The following is a 20466-nucleotide window of genomic DNA, read 5'->3' as shown; positions in this document are numbered from 1 at the left end:
AGACTGCAGACTGGAGACCCTCAGGTCAGTAAGGGGTCTCTGCTGGTTCAGCAGTATTGTATGAAACACAGGGAGGTGTTTCTCTCACTGGGGAATCACAACAGATCAGTGATGTTACCCACTGACTGCAGGCTCTTTCATTCTTCCATCAACTATAGAAGGCCAGCTGAAAATGCAAAGCCACATTTAGTAAGTAATCAACTTTCCACCAGACATATGGGATTTGACAGAAGAGTGGAAAAGGTAGTCTGTTTTTGATGGGATGTTTGTAGCTCCTTGACTAATGACTGTTACTTCCTGTAATGCAGCTGAGAGCTGTGGCAGTCAGTCGTAGTGTTTGCAGAGAAGATATGATGGGATGTAAAGCATGAGATCAGTCAGGACTCTGAAGCTGACTCAAAGAACAAACACTTATTTTAAACTGGATCCATAACTGTTGGATTGTGTTCATCCCTACAGGATCAGATATGAGACGATCAGAGCCGAGATCCAGAAGAACTGTGAGTACTGAATATCCTCCATTCATCCAGATATGAAACTCTTTCATGGAGCATGTCCTCAGAGGAAAACAACACTCTTGTTTTTCTCTCTTCATCATTTTGGCTGTTTCTCTTCACAACAACTGTCTATCAAAACAGTGACGCGTTCACTGACACTCTGTAAAATGTAAATAAACTGAAGAATAAAACACATGAAAACATCAACATTATAACCAGTCTGTTACAGTATTACCATCAAAATATACGTCAGTCAAAGTAGAAGTACTCAGATCTTGTACTTGAGTAAAAGTAGAAGTACTCAGATCTTGTACTTGAGTAAAAGTAGAAGTACTCAGATCTTGTACTTGAGTAAAAGTAGAAGTACTCAGATCTTGTACTTGAGTAAAAGTACTCAGATCTTGTACTTGAGTAAAAGTACTCGGATCTTGTACTTGAGTAAAACTCAGATCTTGTACTTGAGTAAAAGTACAAGTACTCAGATCTTGTACTTGAGTAAAAGTACAAGTACTCAGATCTTGTACTTGAGTAAAAGTACAAGTACTCAGATCTTGTACTCTAGTAAAAGTAGAAGTATCCAGATCTTGTACTTGAGTAAAAGTAGAAGTACTCAGATCTTGTACTTGAGTAAAAGTAGAAGTACCAGAGTGTAGGAATACTCTGTTACAGTAAAAGTCCTGCATTCAAAATGTTCCTCAAGTAAAAGTAGAAAAGTATTAGCATCAAAATATAGTGAAAGTAGCGACAGTAAAAGTAGTCATTGTGCAGATTGGTCCATTTCAGAATAATATATATGATATGTTTTATAATGATTGATCATGAAAGTGTTCTCAAAGCTGGTAAAGGTGCAGCTAGTTTGAATGACTTTGTATACGGCAGGGTAGCTTGTGGATTTACTCCAGGTGGAACTAAAGTCTGATGTAACACTTGATTATATTTCACATCATTCATCCACATCTGTGAAGTAACTAAAGGTATTAAATACATGTAGTGGAGTAAAAGTACACCATGTACCTCTGAACTGTAGAGGAGTAGAAGTACAAAGTAGCATAAAAGGGAAATACTCAGGTAAAGTACAAGTACCTCAACATTGTACTCAGTGGCGTTTTTATATGTACAAAAGTGGTGGGGCACAAAAAACTTAGATGTCTATATATAAGCTTCTGCAGTGACGTGCAGTGAGGTTCATGGCTGGTGAGGCACTGGCACTGACTCTTCAGGTTTACAAATATTATATTTTGACCTAAACCAAAATATAATATTATTTTCAAAAGCTTTTTTTGTCTGATGCTTCGATTAATTTTAAACAGACAGTTCAACAAAAGGATACCCAAAAAATGTAATTTTATCATTTAAATATTGAATTGTTCTCTCTTAGTAAGATCCCATTTTCAATAAAATTGCGGTCTTACCTTGACTTGAAGATGAAGTCCATTTGCCTATCCTTCTGGACAAACATTTCTATAACTTTTTTGTAAAAGTCCTCCTTATCTTCTTGTAGTTTCAAAAGTCTATCATAAATCTAATCCATAGATTTATGATAAAAAAATTATAAAAGTAGGGTAGACATGTGGATGTTATCCGGCTGATCAAAACGTGCATTTATCTAACAGGTACGTTTCCCACAGATCTTATTTCGAGCTATTTTCTAAAATCCTCTGGAGAAATCTCATTGCTTTTTTGTGCTTACTTCCTGGTTTTAGGACGCGTCACTGCAGCTCTCTCGTCTCCTCTTCACACACCACACTTTTCGCGGCACACGTACTTACAGCCAATCAGCTCTGAATGATTTGAGATGACGTATGGTGGGGATGGTAGCTCCGTGCCCCTCTGGTCATTATTTTTTTGCCACACACATTACATTACAAAATACTCTGAGCATGCGCAGTGTAGTTTTTACAGTCACCGTTCACTTCACAGCGAGAGGAAGGGGCATAATCAGGTTTTGTCCCACATGGCTCTAAACAGCTCAATAGGCACACACTGTGACTGTAGACACACTAATTAGAAGAACACAGACTAAAACAGCAATGTACAGACGAATCAGATGATTAAACATGATCTTAAAATATATTTTATATATTTTTTTATTTATTTTTTTGCATTTTTGTAATCATTATTTGTAATACTTTCTGCTGACACTAGGTGGGGCTGTGCCCCACCTGCCCCTAATGACCAGTCGCCACTTGTACTTAAGTATAGTCCTTGAGTAAATGTACTTAGTTCCTCTCCTGATCTGTAAAGCTCTCCCAACATATGCAGGTTAGCATCCGGCAGCTTCTATGTGCTGGGGACCCGTACTGTACATTTCTCTCATCACACTTTGGGCTCCTCAACATGTGTGGGTTCCCAGCAGGACTCTCTGAGCTGCAGACACATTCTTTCTGTGACTTTGTTCCAGATATTTGGAGCATAATAACTGAAGCTGTTTCTCCATGTTCAGGAACTCCCATCCCCCGAGTCCTGCGGCAGGAAGCGCTCCTTCTCTCCAAGAACTCCTGGACCCTGCAAGCTGGTCCAGAACCAGAGTCCCAGTGAGGAGTCCAGCCAGTCCACCTCTCAGAGTTAAACTAAACTACAACATTATTAAAGATCATGTTTAAAGTTAAAAAAGGATGCTTTCAGACTGAATCCAGAAGTTTCTCAAGCTGCAGTCAAAGCAGGTCATTTGAGAAATATATAAAACACTTATAAAACTGTAATAAGAATTACTCTGAATACTTTCTTTGGACATTTTATTACATTTGTTTTCAACAAATATTTCAAATGTTTCTGACTTTCTATCCGAGTGCTTTTCTCATGAATTAACGGCATAATTTCATTTCCATCTTTATTTCGAACAGATTAAAAAAACAAATATAAAATAACACATGTGAAAAACAGAATACCGTATTGTTAGAATACAGTATTTATCAATATTCATATTAATAATAATAATAAATCATATGTGTCCGAAAGGGAGCGGGAGGAAGCAAATGCTTATTAATTCCCACCCCTTACTTACCGCTGATCAATGATTATCCTTTAAATCATTCCTGCAAGTTATTCCTACTTACATATTTACATTTATACATAAATTTACAATCATTTCTCATCTTCAATCACCTTAAATCATTCTCATAGTTTTCCAAGAAAGTGTTTCTGTACATCCTTTTAAAGTGAATTATATGTGTGCTTTGTTTGAACTCCTGCTCCAAACCGTTCCATCAAATCACCCCACAGATTGTTCTACTCATACTTCTCACAGTTGTTCTGACCTTGAGTTGTTTCAAATGTAGATTTCCTCTCAAATTATACCCGCCCTCTCTGTCTATGAACAATGTTTGTAATTTCCTAGGAAGTAGATTATGTCTTGCTCTGTACATGATTTGTGCCGTTTTAAATGTAACCAGATCAGTAAACTTCAGTGTGTGTGACTTCAAGAATAATGAATGAGTGTGTTCAAGATATCCAACATTATTGATTATTCTTATAGCCCTTTTTTGTAATGTGCATAACGGCTGTAGGTTGGTTTTGTAAGTGTTTCCCCAAATCTCCACACAGTAACTCAGACATGGCAATATGAGTGTATTATACAGAGCATAATGAGTTGTAGTCCAGAATGTGTCTTGCTTTCCCCAATATTGAGATAGTCTTAGCCAGTTTAGCTTTTACATGATTGATATGAGGTTTCCAGCTGATCTTGTGCTCTCAAACCACACCAAGGAACTTCATTTCATATACTCTTTCTATGTTTATGTTATCTAGTATTAATTGCACCTGAGGATTTGTTTTATGTTTTCCAAATAGCATAATATTTGTTTTGCTTATATTTAATGTTAATTTGTTTTTAAATCTTTTTTTTTTTTCTTGTGTATTTCATAAACAGGATATTTGATTTTTTTATAATAAATATTATTTTCTCAGCTCTGTGATAAAAAAACAGATTTTTAAAATAAATATCCCACTTCTTGTACTTATATCCTGATTGATGAGTCAGCAGTAAAGCAGCCAGGCGTTAACGGTCAGCTGGCATGTGTATCTGTTCATTGGCTCATATGTGTAGCATGTTTAATGGCAGTGTGTTGAAAATGGCTGACAGGTGAATATGTCAGATCTCTGTGTGTTACTCAGAGAACCGTGTGCAGTGTTTTAGAAAGTGCAGAGTTGAATTGCAGATTGTGTGCAGAGCTGAAAATGTGTTTAGAGTTCTGTTTGATTTGATCCAGCCAGTTCTACCACAGCAAAGCATAAGGGCTCAGAGCTTGGACCTATTGTGTTCACATTATATACGCTTCCTTTAGGCAATAAGGAATCACTCGGGACATTTTCATTGTTATGTGGATGATACTCAATTATACACAATATAGACAAAAGTATTGGACCACCTACACATTAGAGAGATACCACAGGTCCTTCCTTCCTGCAGCGGTCAGACTATATAACCACCACGACCCCTAGTAGACCCCCCACACAACAACACAGACTAGAACACCTATTATCATTTCTTTTTTTAATCTTTAATACTTTGTTGTATGCATGCTTTTGGTAACATGAAGCTGTCTCTGGCTCTTTCTGCTGTAACAATGTACATGTATCCTCTGGGACTAATAAAGGGATTCTGATTCTGATTCTGATTCTGATTCTGATTCTGATTCTGATTCTGATTCTGATTACACCTACAGGAGCTTTCAGGACATCCCATTCCAAACTCTTAGGCATTCATTTGAAGTTGGTCCCCCTTTGCAGCTATAACAGCTTCCACTCTTCTGGGAAGGCTTTCTACAGATCGTGGAGTGTGTCTGTGGGAAGCCCTTTCATCCAGAAGAGCACTAGTGAGGTCACACACTGATGCTGGACGAGAGGCTGGCTCTCCGTTCTAGTTCATCCCAAAGGTGTTCAGTGGGGTTGAGGTCAAGTTCTTCCACACCAAACTCATCCACCCAGGCCTTGATGGAGCTGCTTTGTGGGGCTCAGTCATGCTGGAAGTCTTTAAAGGTGGGGTAGGTCATTTTGGAGAAACCGGCTCGAGATCGCTAGAATTTGAAAATACACAGCCTGAGAAAATCTGCCACTTCCTTACAGAGCCCCTCCTCCAACACACACGAACGCGCACATGACCAATGAGGGCACGAGATAAGTTTGTGCACAGATGGAAGGCTGACAGGCAGGTAGGCCATCCAGTTATTTTAGCCGGGCCGGCTCAGATGATTGGTCGTGCTTTTTACAGTACTACGGCTTCCACAGATGATATTTTTTAATGGATCTTTTGTCAAAGCACTTCAGATATTCATTGCTATCGGGATGTTAAGAGCATTCCATGGAATATAACACAAAGTGTATCTCGAGCCGGTTTCTCAAACTTACCTACCCCACCTTTAAGAGAAGGTCCAAGATGATAAACTATGGCAGTGTATTAGGGCCAGGCTTAAGAGGTAAAACAAATCATTTGAGAATAAAGTCGAAATGTGGAAAGGCAGCATTTCGTGAATAAGGTCAAAATTCAATACATTGAAAATAAATTGGAAAAATTGAGATTAAAGATGAAAAAATATTTTAGAAACAAGACGAAATATCTAGAATGAATACAACAGAATACAAAATGAAAAAGTAGTTCCCTCTTAAAATGTCTAACAATTCCTAAGACTTGTAAGATTGACTTTTGAATAACAACTAATAATACATTTCAGAATAATAAATACAATGCCTTTATTACTTTTGTAAAACTAAAGCCAGAGAGAGATTTCAAACTGAGACAGGAGTTATTATTGTTGTACTTAAATTGAGTCTGTTGTACAAGCTGTCAATCATTTTATAATGTTCTATATATTTTAATTTATATTTTTAAAAATGGACTTGCTCCGAAAAGAAATTGGGAGACAATTTAGATTTTTCTTTAATTATAATTTTCAAGGAATAAAGTCAAGAAGTTTAAGAAAGAATAAAGACAGAGAATAAGGTATACATGTGAACATGAATGAAGCCCACAGAGAACAGAGAAGCATAACTTTAATAATGAACATGATCAAATCTAAGGATGTGAGAGTGACCTCTGATACGACACATATTTCATTCAGGAGGGAGAGGAGGAGGAGGAGGGGGAGGAAGAGCAGGAGGAGGATTAGTTTAATAAGCCAGGTGATGCATAACTCAAAAATATTTACCTAACATTTACGCTTTCTAACGCCACACCCTTTGCACACTTCACGGCACGTCCACACGGCAGCGTCGCGTTGAAGCTTGTCGGTGGGCGACCAACAACCAATCACATTAATCTCCCGCCCCGGACACACAAGCATGCGGTTTGATTGGCTAGAGCTTGTCCTGGCATATGATTTGATTGGCTGGCGCTTGAATAGTTGAACTTTTCTCAACTTTCGAAGCGAGCAACGGAGGAGGCAAAGCGACGCGAGGGAACCACAATGCAGTTCGGCAAAGCGTCACGTCACCCCATTCAAAGTGAAGGGGAAGCGTCTCCGTTGAAGCACGCGACGCTGCCGTGTGGACGTACCGTCAGTGTACACATCAACCCGCCAAAATAAAACACCCCTCACATGTTAATAGACTTTATTCTGATAATATAAAACACAACAAACAGATAGCAGACATTTGTCAATAAAGTCCTGCTCACTCCGACACAAGCACTTCACATTTGTCCAACACACGAAGCACAACGTGAGAATCAGCAGCATGTCGTAGAGAGAGTTCAGAAACACACGTGCACATATTTCTTATTCTTTATATTTAGGTGACGATGCATGGTGGGGAGCCGAAGAGATCTGTAAGGCTGGAAAAAAGAAATATATGATTGGAGCTTCATCCCTGCATCTGAGACCGGAGCGTGTCCACGGAGTTACATAGAAAATAAAATATTAGTTTTTAAATCGATTTTTGATGTCCTTGTGTTTCATTTTTTTAAATCTAGATTTCATCGGCGGTCGTCTTCTGTTCACTTCTGACGATCCTGGGAGGAAGAGATGAGAGAAGACAGTTTCATCCATTTCTCATCATATTATCAACACAGTGCTTCTCAAAGTGCGGTCCGTGAGCGCCCCCTAGTGGTCCGTGAGCATATTGGTAAAATGTCACATTTGAAATAAATAAATAGAGCTGTGCGATTATGGCAAAAATCATAATCACGATTATTTTGGTCAATAATTGATATCACGATTATTAAATACGATTATTCATTGACTTTGAAAACATCCATTTATTGAACTTTAAAACAAATACAAATAATAATTTGAACAGTATCTTATAACTGTTGATTACCCTGAACGTATAATTCAACTGAAAAACTTAAAATAAATAATATCAAAATAATAAATACCAATAAACAAGATCAACAAATATTTTGGAGCGCACTTCCACAAGCTACTTATCATATATAAAAATATGATAAATACAAATAAATTAGACCAAAATAAATTAGATCAAATATGTTGCACTGTCACAACCTAGCAAAGCAAAATAATTGATTAATTCGATTATGTTGTTTTCGTAATTGTGGCAGGCCAAAATCGTAATTGCGATTAAAATACGATTAATTGCACAGCCCTATAAATAAATACATTTAAGTTTTCCGCACTCTCGCGGGAATATCTCCGCAATGGAGCGAGTTGAATGATTTAGCCCAGCGCAACACCTTCGTCACACATGTTGCCACTTGTTTGTACCATTTTCAGGCGATTTGTAATCTGTTCTAGAAAAACGATGTGGTTTCTTTTAGATTTCAAGAAGCGTATAAAACAAACAATGAATTTATTTTATGAACATTTATCCACGCTGAAAGTAGATTTAGATGTGTTAGGAGTGAGATAGAGATTATTATCTAATTAATATATGCATCCGATGAAGCATTGCGTGAAGTCTGTTGATGATCAGAGGCTGTTGTTGGGGCTGCATAAACGTTTTTTTATTTTAGTTTTGTAGGCAGACCATGCAGGCCAGCCCGATGGTCACCAAGGTTCATGTTTTAATAGCATTTTTACAAGAAAAGCCCAGACGAGCCTAACATGTGAAAAAAGGGCTTAGACCTCAGAGAGTTCAACTTGGGCCTGCGACCATAGTTTTACTGTATTTTGTTTTGAAAATCCACAGCGGAGGTTTGTGTCGTACTACCTGTGAGTCTGTTGGATAGGACATAAACTCCGTAATAAATGTAGTCTACTTTTCATAAGAGGTGTAAAACTTGAGAGCATTTTAAATCGCATTTGAACGAAATGCTTATATAATCTGTAGTAGTATTTGTATTGTTGATTTAATGTGTGAACGAGGCGATACAGAGAAGTGAAGCTGTCACTATTAGGCTGTAGTTTGTTATTAACTGTTGGAGCGGTGAGCAGGCCTTTTGGTTCTGGATATTTGTGGAGTCAGGTGGTCCGTGAGTGTTTGCTTATTGGTTAAGTGTCCTTGGTATGAAAAAGTTTGAGAAACACTGATCAACAGAGAATAAGAAGTGTTGTACAGTTATAGTGCCTGGAGATTGTTTAAGTCGCCCTAATGAGACACATTTGATTTAAAATAACAAGTCAATACAATTTAAAAAAAACACATGCAACATACAATACTGGAAATGTTAATAAAGAAAACAATATACCAAAAGATACTGTTTTTAATTGGGATTTAAATCAAAATAAATGTGTTGTGTTAGAAATTTAAAATCAATGTTTACAGATGAAGAACTCATTAATTTCAGTATTGTGTTCACACCTTAAAAGGTGTGAAAGGAGGGATTGTTAGAAATTAAAATCAATGTTAATAGCATAATTAATACATATCAATCAAAATCAAAATCAAAATAAATGTGTTGTGTTCTCTGATTGCAGCTGGGATTGAGATCCACTGTGGAGCAGCCTTAACAGAAAATGAAATGTGGATAATCTTGTCAGCGTGTGTGATGATGATTTCCTATCGTTGTGTTTCTGAAGCAGTGATGAGAATAAACACATTTATTGTCTTTGTTTGTACAATGACTCCTTCAGTGGTTTTAAAGGGGACCTATCATGCAAAATGCACTTTGTGATGTCTTCTCTACATCAACATGTGTCCCCGGTGTGTCGGGGAACTCACGCAGCGTCAGAAAATAAAACCCTCTCTCTTTTCCTCCGTACCCAAATCTCTAAAAACGGGGGAACAACGGAGCTGATCCAGATTTGCGTCCGATATGACGTAATATCTGAAATGTGGACCCACGGCCCAATCAGAAACGTTGCTATCAGAAACAATGCCCGACTGTTTTGGACGTAATATGGTCGGTTTTTCATATATTTGTATATATCTGAGACCTATGCTATTGCCTACAAATAGCACGATAGGTGACCTTTAAAACCAACATTTCCCCTCTAAAAGTATTTGTATTGTGTTAACATGAACATGTGTACGTTTCAGAGAGATGTTAATAAAGCAGATGTTACCTGATCGATTCTGGACCGGTTCTGTATTGGGGCAGGTTCATAGCTCTGGAAAAGAAATGTGGTTATGTTAGAAAAACACGTCATCATATTTTAATATTTCATCATCAAACCTTCAAACTGTTTTAATGAAGATAAAGAGGAATCAGCTTTGAGACTGTTATAAGGGGGAGGGTCTTTTTTTACAACGTTTATTACTTTTAAAGGTCCCCTATTATACTCTTTATTTTAATCAATATCTCAGATATATCCAGAGCCTGTCTCTGATTGGCTGAAACACCAAACAGATCATTGCAGCATCCCATAATCCCCTCTGTTAACTTTCAGCCCTGTTTCAAAAGTGCTGATTCTCTGTCTGTTACTTTAGATCAGGGGTCGGCAATCTTTTTGATATGAAGTGCCATTAAAAAAAAAAATTGTTATCAGCGTGCCAACGATCGAGAATTATCAACCGGGGGGGGGGGGGGGTTTGAGGAGCTTGACGTTCGTGAACTATCAACAGGAGGGCGGGGGAGCCTCGCTGCGGGGAAGCAGTGTGTGGACCTGTCAGCACAACTTACATGATGCCGAATTTAATAAACACATTTAAATAATTGGTTTAAAACGGCATTATAATAAGGACGATCGTCCGTTCTGTGATTCTCCAGAACACACATGTTATGATATTAGGGTCATGCAGAGTGAGATGAGATCGCTGTCCCTTTAAGAGAGAGAGAGAGGGGTGTGGCGTGTGCATGTGTGTATGGTGCAGAGCAGATTGCAGGTTGAAAAAACCCTCAGCTCCGAGCTCGGCAGAATCTGCACCTGGCTCGCCGATAATAAATTATCATTACACCTGGGTAAAACAGAGTCCATTCTCTTCGGTTCGAAACATAATCTCAGCAAATCCGACGACTTCTCAGTTGCAGTGGGTGACATTATTGTCACAAGTAAGAAGGAAATTACATACCTAGGATCTAGTGATGTGTCGGTCGCGAACGAGCCGGCTCGAAGAGCCGGCTCTTTTAAGTGAACGACGGGAGCCGGCTCGCGCCCGCGAACGAGCCGTTTTTTTTTGTTATTTTGTTGTTAAGTAATACAAGACAGAATGATATGATGATCTCCGCGCTACAGCTGCTCCGTGCATGCATGCAGTGACATGTAATATCCAAGGATTAGAGACTGTTGGATGCTGCTGTACTGAGCATTGCAATATATTTATTTTCACTATGTCATTTATTTATGATTATCCTTGGGCTCAGCAAAGATTTGATGTCAGCTGTTGCTGTCTTTTTTTCTATAGTTAATACTGAAATAGAGCCCTGCTGTTTAGTCAGGGCCTTTTCTTTAAATATAATTTTAAAATGTCGATACAGTAGCCCCTTTATTTAAATGTCTATGCTTAAGTTTTTATCTCAATCTCAATCTTTATTTATTTATATAGCACATTTAAAACAACCTTCAGTTGACCAAAGTGCTGTACAGGCAATACATATTAAATAACACAATGGGAGTACAATAATAAAACAATAATTAAAAACATGATAAAAAGCACAATAACTAGAAAAATATTTAAAAAAAACACATACAAATGTAAAAATGTAATGTTCAACTAGTATTAAAAGCCAGTGCAAAGAGGTGAGTTTTTAGCTGAGATTTAAAAAGTTCAATAGACTCAGCAGTCCGGATATGTACTGGGAGGCTGTTCCACAGTCTAGGAGCTGCAACACTGAAAGCCCTGTCACCTCGGGTTTTTTATAGGTGTTGCTATCTGCTTTGTGTAGCGTGGTTCAAGCAAGTCAGTGCATTCATTGGGTGGTATCAGAGAGATACAAGGGTCTGTAAATGCAATGAAAACTGGCCACAGCAAATAATTGATATTAAACATGTAATTTTTACTTTTGAATACTTCAGTACAAAGGATGTATTGAATAATGTAAGTAATATGTGTACACATATAAATCATGAGTCAAAACAGGGCTACATTTGATTGAATTATAAAAGGTATAATATGTAGTAAACTGAAGAGCCGTTTGGGAGCCGAAAGAGCCGGCTCTTCTTGGTGAGCCGAGCCAAATGATCCGGCTCACCAAGAAGAGCCGGAATTCCCATCACTACTAGGATCTATTCTTGAGGCAAACCTCTCCTGTGACAAAATGGCATCCAATGTAATAAAAAAAGTCAATCAAAGAACTAGATTCCTATACCGGATCTCCTCTCTGGTAAACAAAAACACCCTGAAAACTCTGGCAGGAGCACTCATTCAAGGGTACTATGACTATGCTTGCACGTCATGGTACCATAGCACCTCCAAGGCGCTAAAAATAAAACTTCAAACATCGCAAAATAAACTGGTCAGACTACTGCTTGACCTTTCATCTAGAACCCACCTCACCTCTGCCCACTTTGACAACCTAGGATGGCTTAGAGTAGACGACAGAGTACAGCTACTTGCAATGGGCCTGGTCTACAAGATCCACTACACCTCTATGGTACCCATGTACATGTCAAAATTCTTCCCAAAGGTCAAGGAATACCATGATCATAATACCAGAGGGAGCTCCACAAATCATGTAAAACCCAGATTTGGCACAAAAAAAGGGGAATACACGTTTCGCAATTATGCCACATCAAGGTGGAACGCTCTTCCCACAACTGTAAAGGAAAGTAAAACTATACTTACCTTCAAAACCTCTCTTAAAGAGCACCTTCGGGGGAAAGCATTGCAAAACTGGCCCCGGTAATGGTACAAATCTCAACCTGTCGTACAATGGACAGCTTCCCCCCCCCATCTATGTATATACTCGCATTTTAGACTCTGTTACTAACTGTATATCTGTAGACTTGGTATGTCTTAAATGTCCGGTTAGGATGTATTAGAACGAAATCTAAAATGAAAATTGTAAATAAGCCATCTGTATGTAAAAAACCACCTGTATGTAAATTGTAAATAAGCCATCTGTATGTCAAATATGTCTTATATGTCTTAAATGATATGATGAATTGGAAATGGGGGACCCTGATGTAAACAAGACGAAAGTCTTTCTCTGGTCTGCATCCCCTTAACAATTGTATGTTTTGAGCTGTACTGTACTGTACCCAATATACAAGCTGTTAATAAACTTTTCAATCAATCAATCAATGGTAGAGCGAGAGTGAGCGAGCGTGTATGTTTCTGGAAGAGAAACGAGGCAGCAGAAAAACAGAGGTCTGTGATGTATTTTGTGAAACAGAAGAACAGCTAAATAAATACAACGGCCTCCCAAGAAGAGCTCGCCTCTCTCCAGTCATTTAAGCTAAAGCGGGTTATTGAACCTGAAGCTTGTTGCTTCTGCCCTCCTCGACTACGGTTTGGGAGCCGACAGGAAAGTTCAACACACAGATGGCCAGTCCGCCCCTTTGTAGCATATTATTTCAATGAGAGATGAGCAGATCGCCACTGGGCTTTCAACTAAAGACACAGCCACGCAAAAACTGCAGCATTTGTACAGCTCCTTATGGGTACTGCAATTTGTGAAGTGCTTTCCTCTGTGGTGAAACGATCAGCCCTGCACCACGGAGGAAAGCGGCAGAAAGTCACCTGGAGTTAAACAGAGCGGGGCTGCGCTGCGTGCATGGCTTCCTTCTGCAGGTAACGGGGAGACGAGCTCTGGTGGTGGTCTCGTTCAGGATCCGAAAATACAATTTAAATATCTTGCACACTTATTCCACTTATTCCTAGTGTGCCACTGGTTACGGTGCCGCATGCCAACATTGGCACGCGCCACCGTAACCAGTGCCAGGGGTTGCCGACCCCTGATATAAAGTGTTGGGAAAATACTGAATGTCCTCTTCCAACATGAGAGTAACATGATAACAAAGGTATCCCAACTGTAGCTGTGTGCATGACAGGATGTGTGATTACCTAGAAGCAGTGGCGGCTCCAGAGTATTTTTGTTGGGTAATCTATGGTAGGGCTAACCCATACAGTGGTGGGGCTCAAATCAGTATTTGCAATGTAATTACATACACGCTCCCCCCGACAGTGAAACGCCACGCGTGAGGTTTAGATTATTTCCCTGTCTCAATCCGAATTGAACTGTATGAAATAAAAAGGCACATTTGTCTTGTAGTAAATAAAAAGGGCGACCTGGAGCCAATCCTGCAATTTCCCCACAGGTGAAAGAGTTGACATGCTGAAGACCCAACCCCTGCAGGCGGGTCTGGGGGATTTTCCCCCAGGAGATTTTTTGAAATACTAACATAAAATACACATTCTGGTACTCTCTTGAGAAGAAAAATAAATAAATCTATTACTACACATTTAAAAAAATGAATGGCATTTTAGTTTTGTGTGACTTTGTTCTGAAAGCTGAACCTGCTGCTCCTCACAGAGAGAGGGAAGAGGCTGTGTGAATTACTTTACATTGTGGATAAGGGTGGATAAGCCCCCATTGTTCTGTGAGTCAAAATGAAAGACAGCCCACACACCTATCATCAAACCGTGGGGTCTTATTTCATTACGTGTTGATTTTCTATCAACACATGTTGTATCGATGTATAGATGTACTACAGCAAAAGTATTCTCCGTCGGGACTTCCTGCAACAACACCACGCCGTTATCGTGATTCTGATTGGCCAGAAGACATTATCATAGATGTTTTATTGAGAAGACGATCACTACGTGACAAAAGTTTTCAAAACCGTTTCTATTCTTCGGTATTTCCCATATACAGTCTATGGTATTTCCAGACAAGTGGCTACAGAAATCAATCTTACTAACTTGTTTATCTATCAAGCCACTAGACGCTTTAAACAGACATTTTATAACTTACATTACTTACAGTTGAAGAGACGAGAGATGTGTTTGCACAAAATAAAATAACAAACTTTTACACATGCAAGAAAGAAAAGAGGGCTTTACAATAGTCAAAACAAAGAGGCAAATAAAATAACAAACAACTTAGGTATTCTTTCTGTCTTGATAAGGCTTATATAACTTCATAACTTAAAGGGTAATCGAACGGTTAGAAACTGTTCCTCGACGCCGTCCTTCTGACAGGTTTCCCATCTCTGTCACTTAAAGGAGGCGACGTGGGAATTGTAGTCTTTTATACTCTGGTTGACTACAGACGTCACGATTAGGTGGCCTTTCTTATAAAAACGAAATACTGGCTCTAACAATATGTCATGAATGTTATTTATGTTTAGTTTCTCATTCGGTGTGTGTGGACTACTTGGTGGCATATTATTTTATTTTTTTAACGTACACGGTTTTGATTTAATTATGAAAGTGTGACCTCAGCTCCTATCAAAAGTCCATAATAAGCGTTTAGCCGAATAAAATATGTTCCATTCGAGACCCATTTTTATAAAATCCATCCCTGTATAATAGACTTGCTTTATATCTTGTTATTGTTCATTTGTAAATTCAACATGTATTTTTTCTACTTTCTTGTATTTTAATTTGTATTGTACAATGCCATGTCTTTTTATGCTGCTGCAACACAAACATGTCCCAAATTGGGATCTATAAGTACTTCAGGGCCCTGGCTTTAGAAATGAACTTGCGACTATTCTCCACCAGAGGGAGACATTTTCCCATATTACCTTATGGGGGAAAATACATGCTATGGTTTCCTGCACAAAATAATTAAATGTCAAATACAATTAAGAAAAGTGTTAAATGTTAAACATTTTATTCAGTGGATATTATATATTTATTTATAATGTCATGGCAGTATTTGATGCAGATAATACACAGGAGAATAATAAAAGTAAATACATTTAAAAAATATAAAAAATGTACCAGTGATGTTCAAGTAAAAACAGTTGCAAGAATCCTGACAAACATCAGATGAAGCCATACAAATTACAATAATAGAAATAATAATGATGGAACAAAATTATAATAATTAGTACAAATACAAAAAGAATTGGTGAATAAAGAAAAAAAGACATTTAAAAAAACAATAATATGTAATAAATATAATAGAAATACAAGATTACATAGGTAAATAAATAAATAATATATATATATATAAAATGACCCACTGATGTTCCTCTCTCTCCTCTCAGCCCGTCCACAGCCGTCACCCCCACCTCCTCCTCAGCCTCCAGCCGCCTCGGCTCCGCCCAGGTTCCCACCACCCCCATCACTCCCGTCACCCCCACCAACACCTCCGTCACCTCCCCCACTGCCTCCTCCCCCCCCGCCTCCTCCCCCGCTACCGCCGCCGGGACCCCCAACGCCTCGCAGCCCATCCAGCTGAGGGACCTGCAGAGCATCCTGGCCACCATGAACGTCCCCTCGGGGGGGCAGGGAGGTGAGAGAGTACACCAGAAGTACTGAGAGGAAGTAACTAAGTACATGTTGATGCAGGGGGGTGAGAGAGTACACCAGAAGTACTGAGAGGAAGTAACTAGGTACATGTTGATGCAGGGAGGTGAGAGAGTACACCAGAAGTACTAAGAGGAAGTAACTAAGTACATTTTGATGCAGGAAGGTGAGAGAGTACACCAGAAGTACTGAGAGGAAGTAACTAAGTACATGTTGATGCAGGAAGGTGAGAGAGTACACCAGAAGTACTGAGAGGAAGTAACTAAGTACATGTTGATGCAGGGAGGTGAGAGAGTACACCAGAAGTACTGAGAGGAAGTAACTAAGTACATGTTGATGCAGGAAGGTGAGAGAGTACACCAGAAGTACTGAGAGGAAGTAACTAAGTACATGTTGATGCAGGGAGGTGAGAGAGTACACCAGAAGTACTGAGAGGAAGTAACTAAGTACATTATGATGCAGGGAGGTGAGAGAGTACACCAGAAGTACTGAGAGGAAGTAACTAAGTACATGTTGATGCAGGGAGGTGAGAGAGTACACCAGAAGTACTGAGAGGAAATAACTAAGTACATGTTGATGCAGGGGGGTGAGAGAGTACACCAGAAGTACTGAGAGGAAGTAACTAAGTACATGTTGATGCAGGGGGGTGAGAGAGTACACCAGAAGTACTGAGAGGAAGTAACCAGAGGTGGCAAAAGTACACACATACTTTACTCAAGTAGAAGTACAGATACTCGTGTTTAAAAATACTCTGGTAAAAGTAGAAGTACTGACTAAACTTCTTTACTCAAGTAAAAGTAAAGAGGGCTTTGAAATGTACTTCAGTAAAAAGTACCCATAACTAGCAGCTGTTTTAAAGAGTACCTGACCTCCCTTTATATTAATAGAACAATAATGTCATTGTTAGCTAATGAATGTGAGTACTTCTACTTTTACTCGAGTACAAGATGTGAGTGCTTGTACTTTTACTAAAGCACAGATCTGAGTACTTGTACCTTTACTAAAGCACAGATGTGAGTACTTGTACCTTTACTAAAGCACAGATCTGAGTACTTGTACCTTTGCTAAAGCACAGATCTGAGTACTTGTACCTTTGCTAAAGCACAGATGTGAGTACTTGTACCTTTTCTAAAGCACAGATGTGAGTACTTGTACCTTTGCTAAAGCACAGATGTGAGTACTTGTACCTTTACTAAAGCACAGATGTGAGTACTTGTACCTTTGCTAAAGCACAGATGTGAGTACTTGTACCTTTACTAAAGCACAGATGTGAGTACTTGTACCTTTGCTAAAGCACATATCTGAGTACTTGTACCTTTACTAAAGCACAGATGTGAGTACTTGTACCTTTGCTAAAGCACAGATCTGAGTACTTGTACCTTTGCTAAAGCACAGATGTGAGTACTTGTACCTTTGCTAAAGCACCGATGTGAGTACTTGTACCTTTACTAAAGCACAGATGTGAGTACTTGTACCTTTGCTAAAGCACAGATCTGAGTACTTGTACCTTTACTAAAGCACAGATCTGAGTACTTGTACCTTTACTAAAGCACAGATCTGAGTACTTGTACCTTTGCTAAAGCACAGATCTGAGTACTTGTACCTTTACTAAAGCACAGATCTGAGTACTTGTACCTTTACTAAAGCACAGATCTGAGTACTTGTACCTTTGCTAAAGCACAGATCTGAGTACTTGTACCTTTACTAAAGCACAGATCTGAGTACTTGTACCTTTACTAAAGCACAGATCTGAGTACTTGTACCTTTACTAAAGCACAGATCTGAGTACTTGTACCTTTGCTAAAGCACAGATGTGGTTTCTGCAGTGGATCTGTCCAGCGTGCTCACCCCGGAGGTCATGGCTCCCATCCTGTCTCACCCCGAGGTGCAGCAGCGTCTCTCTCCCTTCCTCCCCTCCGGAGAGTCTCTCCCTCAGAGCAGCGAGGAGCTGAACAACACTCTCAGCTCGCCTCAGTTCCAGCAGGTATCAATATCATCCTCAATACGTCTGATTGAGTTCAGTGCCAACATGTTGCTTCCTCATGTTCATTTAACACCGCCATGTTTATGAGAGATACAGACGTTTGTATATAAAATACTTCTACCTTTTTACTGTGTGTGTGTGTGTGTGTGTGTGTGTGTGTGTGTGTGTGTGTGTGTGTGTGTGTGTGTGTGTGTGTGTGTGTGTGTGTGTGTGTGTGTGTGTGTGTGTGTGTGTGTGTGTGTGTGTGTGTGTGTGTGTGTGTGTGTGCAGGCGATGAGTATGTTCAGCAGTGCGCTGGCCTCAGGTCAGTTAGGTCCTCTGATGAATCAGTTTGGTCTCCCTGCAGAAGGAGGTGAGTTTCACATCTACTGAGGAAATTCACCTTCATGGTTTAGGTTCTTTTTGGACATTTATACTGTGACTTATTCTACGATTCTTAGGATTTAGGATCGTTTTACACTATACTACATAGTATTGCCAAAGCATTCTGCACAAAGCGTTATAACACACTACGATTATATGACTTTTTCTAATTTCTACACATTTTCTGGGATTTTTCACAACACACTACGCAGTGGCGTTTTTATATGTACAAAAGTGGTGGGGCACAAAAAACTTAGATGTCTATATATAAGCTTCTGCAGTGACGTGCAGTGAGGTTCATGGCTGGTGAGGCACTGGCACTGACTCTTCAGGTTTACAAATATTATATTTTGACCTAAACCAAAATATAATATTATTTTCAAAAGCTTTTTTTATCTGATGCTTCGATTAATTTTAAACAGACAGTTCAACAAAAGGATACCCAAAAAATGTAATTTTATCATTTAAATATTGAATTGTTCTCTCTTAGTAAGATCCTATTTTCAATAAAATTGCGGTCTTACCTTGACTTGAAGATGAAGTCCATTTGCCTATCCTTCTGGACAAAAATTTCTATTACTTTTTTGTAAAAGTCCTCCTTATCTTCCTGTAGTTTCAAAAGTCTATCATAAATCTAATCCATAGATTTATGATTCAAAAATTATGAAAGTAGGGTAGACATGTGGATGTTATCCGGCTGAACAAAACGTGCATTTATCTAACAGGTACGTTTCCCACAGATCTTATTTCGAGCTATTTTCTAAAATCCTATGGAGAAATCTCATTGCTTTTTTGTCGAGGGAAGCCATGCGCAGCTTACTTCCTGGTTTTAGGACGCGTCACTGCAGCTCTCTCGTCTCCTCTTCACACACCACACTTTTCGCGGCACACGTACTTACAGCCAATCAGCTCTGAATTATGTGAGATGACGTATGGTGGGGATGGCAGCTCAGTGCCCCAATGGTCATTATTTTTTTGCCACACACATTAAATAGGAAAATACTCTGAGCATGCGCAGTGTAGTTTTTACAGTCACCGTTCACTCAGACAGTGAGAGGGAGGGGCATGATCAGGTTTTGTCCCACTTGGCTCTAAATAGCTCAATAGCATAGACTGTATATATAAAGCTCAATAGGCACACACTGTAGACACTAATTAGAAGAACACAGACTAAAACAGCAATGTACAGACGAATCAGATGATTAAACATGATCTTAAAATATATTTTATATTTTTTTTAATTCATTTTTTGCTGTGCCCCACCTGCCCCTAATGACCAGTCGCCACTGACACTACGTCATTTTACCGTGACCTTTTTTAGTAGATGCTATACTCTGACCCACTTCATTGACTGGTATTTCTTTAGACTGTGTTAATAATAAAACCATCAGTTCTCGCAGCAGTAATTCATGATCACTTCTCTCTCTCTCTGCAGACGTCGAAGCCTTTGCCAAAGCCATGGAGACGGAGACAAAGTCGGACCAGGACGGAGACTCCAAGGACAAGAAGGACGACGACGAGGACATGAGTCTGGACTGAGAGCTTAATATTTAACGTATTTATTTAGCTGCTACAGCTGTTTTGTAACTATTACACATTAAGGATGAAGATCTAAGATGAATATAGAAACTGTCGCTAAGACCCTCCCTCCCCCCGCCGATTAATATAAACTGAACAGTTATTAAACCTGCATGACAACTGTACATCCTGAGAAATAAACTCTCTGCTGTGTTTTTATTGGTTTTGTGAAGGATTACTTTATTGTAGACTCAACTGCTTCATTAACTCTATTCACTATTAGACCCCATTTACACGGGAACGTTTGCGTTTACGCACCGTATGCGTTTTCAAAAAAGTATTCCGTTCACACGCATTCGATTCATTTAACGTGTCCGTTCACACGAGACCGCTCGACCCGCTGGAAACGCTGTA

At 39.2% G+C, this 20466-nt stretch overlaps 1 protein-coding gene and 2 long non-coding RNA genes across 3 annotated transcripts; 2 read left to right on the top strand and 1 right to left on the bottom strand.

The window, feature by feature from the left end:
• Positions 1–460: 460 nt before the first annotated feature.
• LOC117484564 lies at positions 461–3168 on the top strand. The gene is made up of 2 exons (XR_004556148.1): positions 461–500; positions 2941–3168. It is a non-coding gene; the product is annotated as an uncharacterized LOC117484564 (long non-coding RNA).
• A 3300-nt stretch (positions 3169–6468) lies between these two features.
• On the bottom strand, positions 6469–9939 carry LOC117484560. The gene is made up of 2 exons (XR_004556147.1): positions 9893–9939; positions 6469–7440 (listed from the first exon to the last, which is right to left on the bottom strand). It is a non-coding gene; the product is annotated as an uncharacterized LOC117484560 (long non-coding RNA).
• A 5982-nt stretch (positions 9940–15921) lies between these two features.
• Positions 15922–20073, top strand: LOC117484568 (proteasomal ubiquitin receptor ADRM1-like). The gene is made up of 4 exons (XM_034132991.1): positions 15922–16173; positions 18014–18171; positions 18442–18523; positions 19970–20073. Exons 1-4 carry the CDS (start codon positions 16146–16148, stop codon positions 20071–20073), a joined length of 372 nt encoding a protein of 123 aa, XP_033988882.1. The 5' UTR covers positions 15922–16145.
• The last annotated feature ends 393 nt before the right edge of the window (positions 20074–20466 follow it).

The sequence above is a fragment of the Trematomus bernacchii genome, unplaced genomic scaffold, assembly GCF_902827165.1.
Source record: "Trematomus bernacchii unplaced genomic scaffold, fTreBer1.1, whole genome shotgun sequence".
Classification (NCBI taxonomy): domain Eukaryota; kingdom Metazoa; phylum Chordata; class Actinopteri; order Perciformes; family Nototheniidae; genus Trematomus; species Trematomus bernacchii.
Note: the sequence above shows the minus strand (reverse complement) of the source record. Positions and strands in the feature narration are given on the sequence as shown.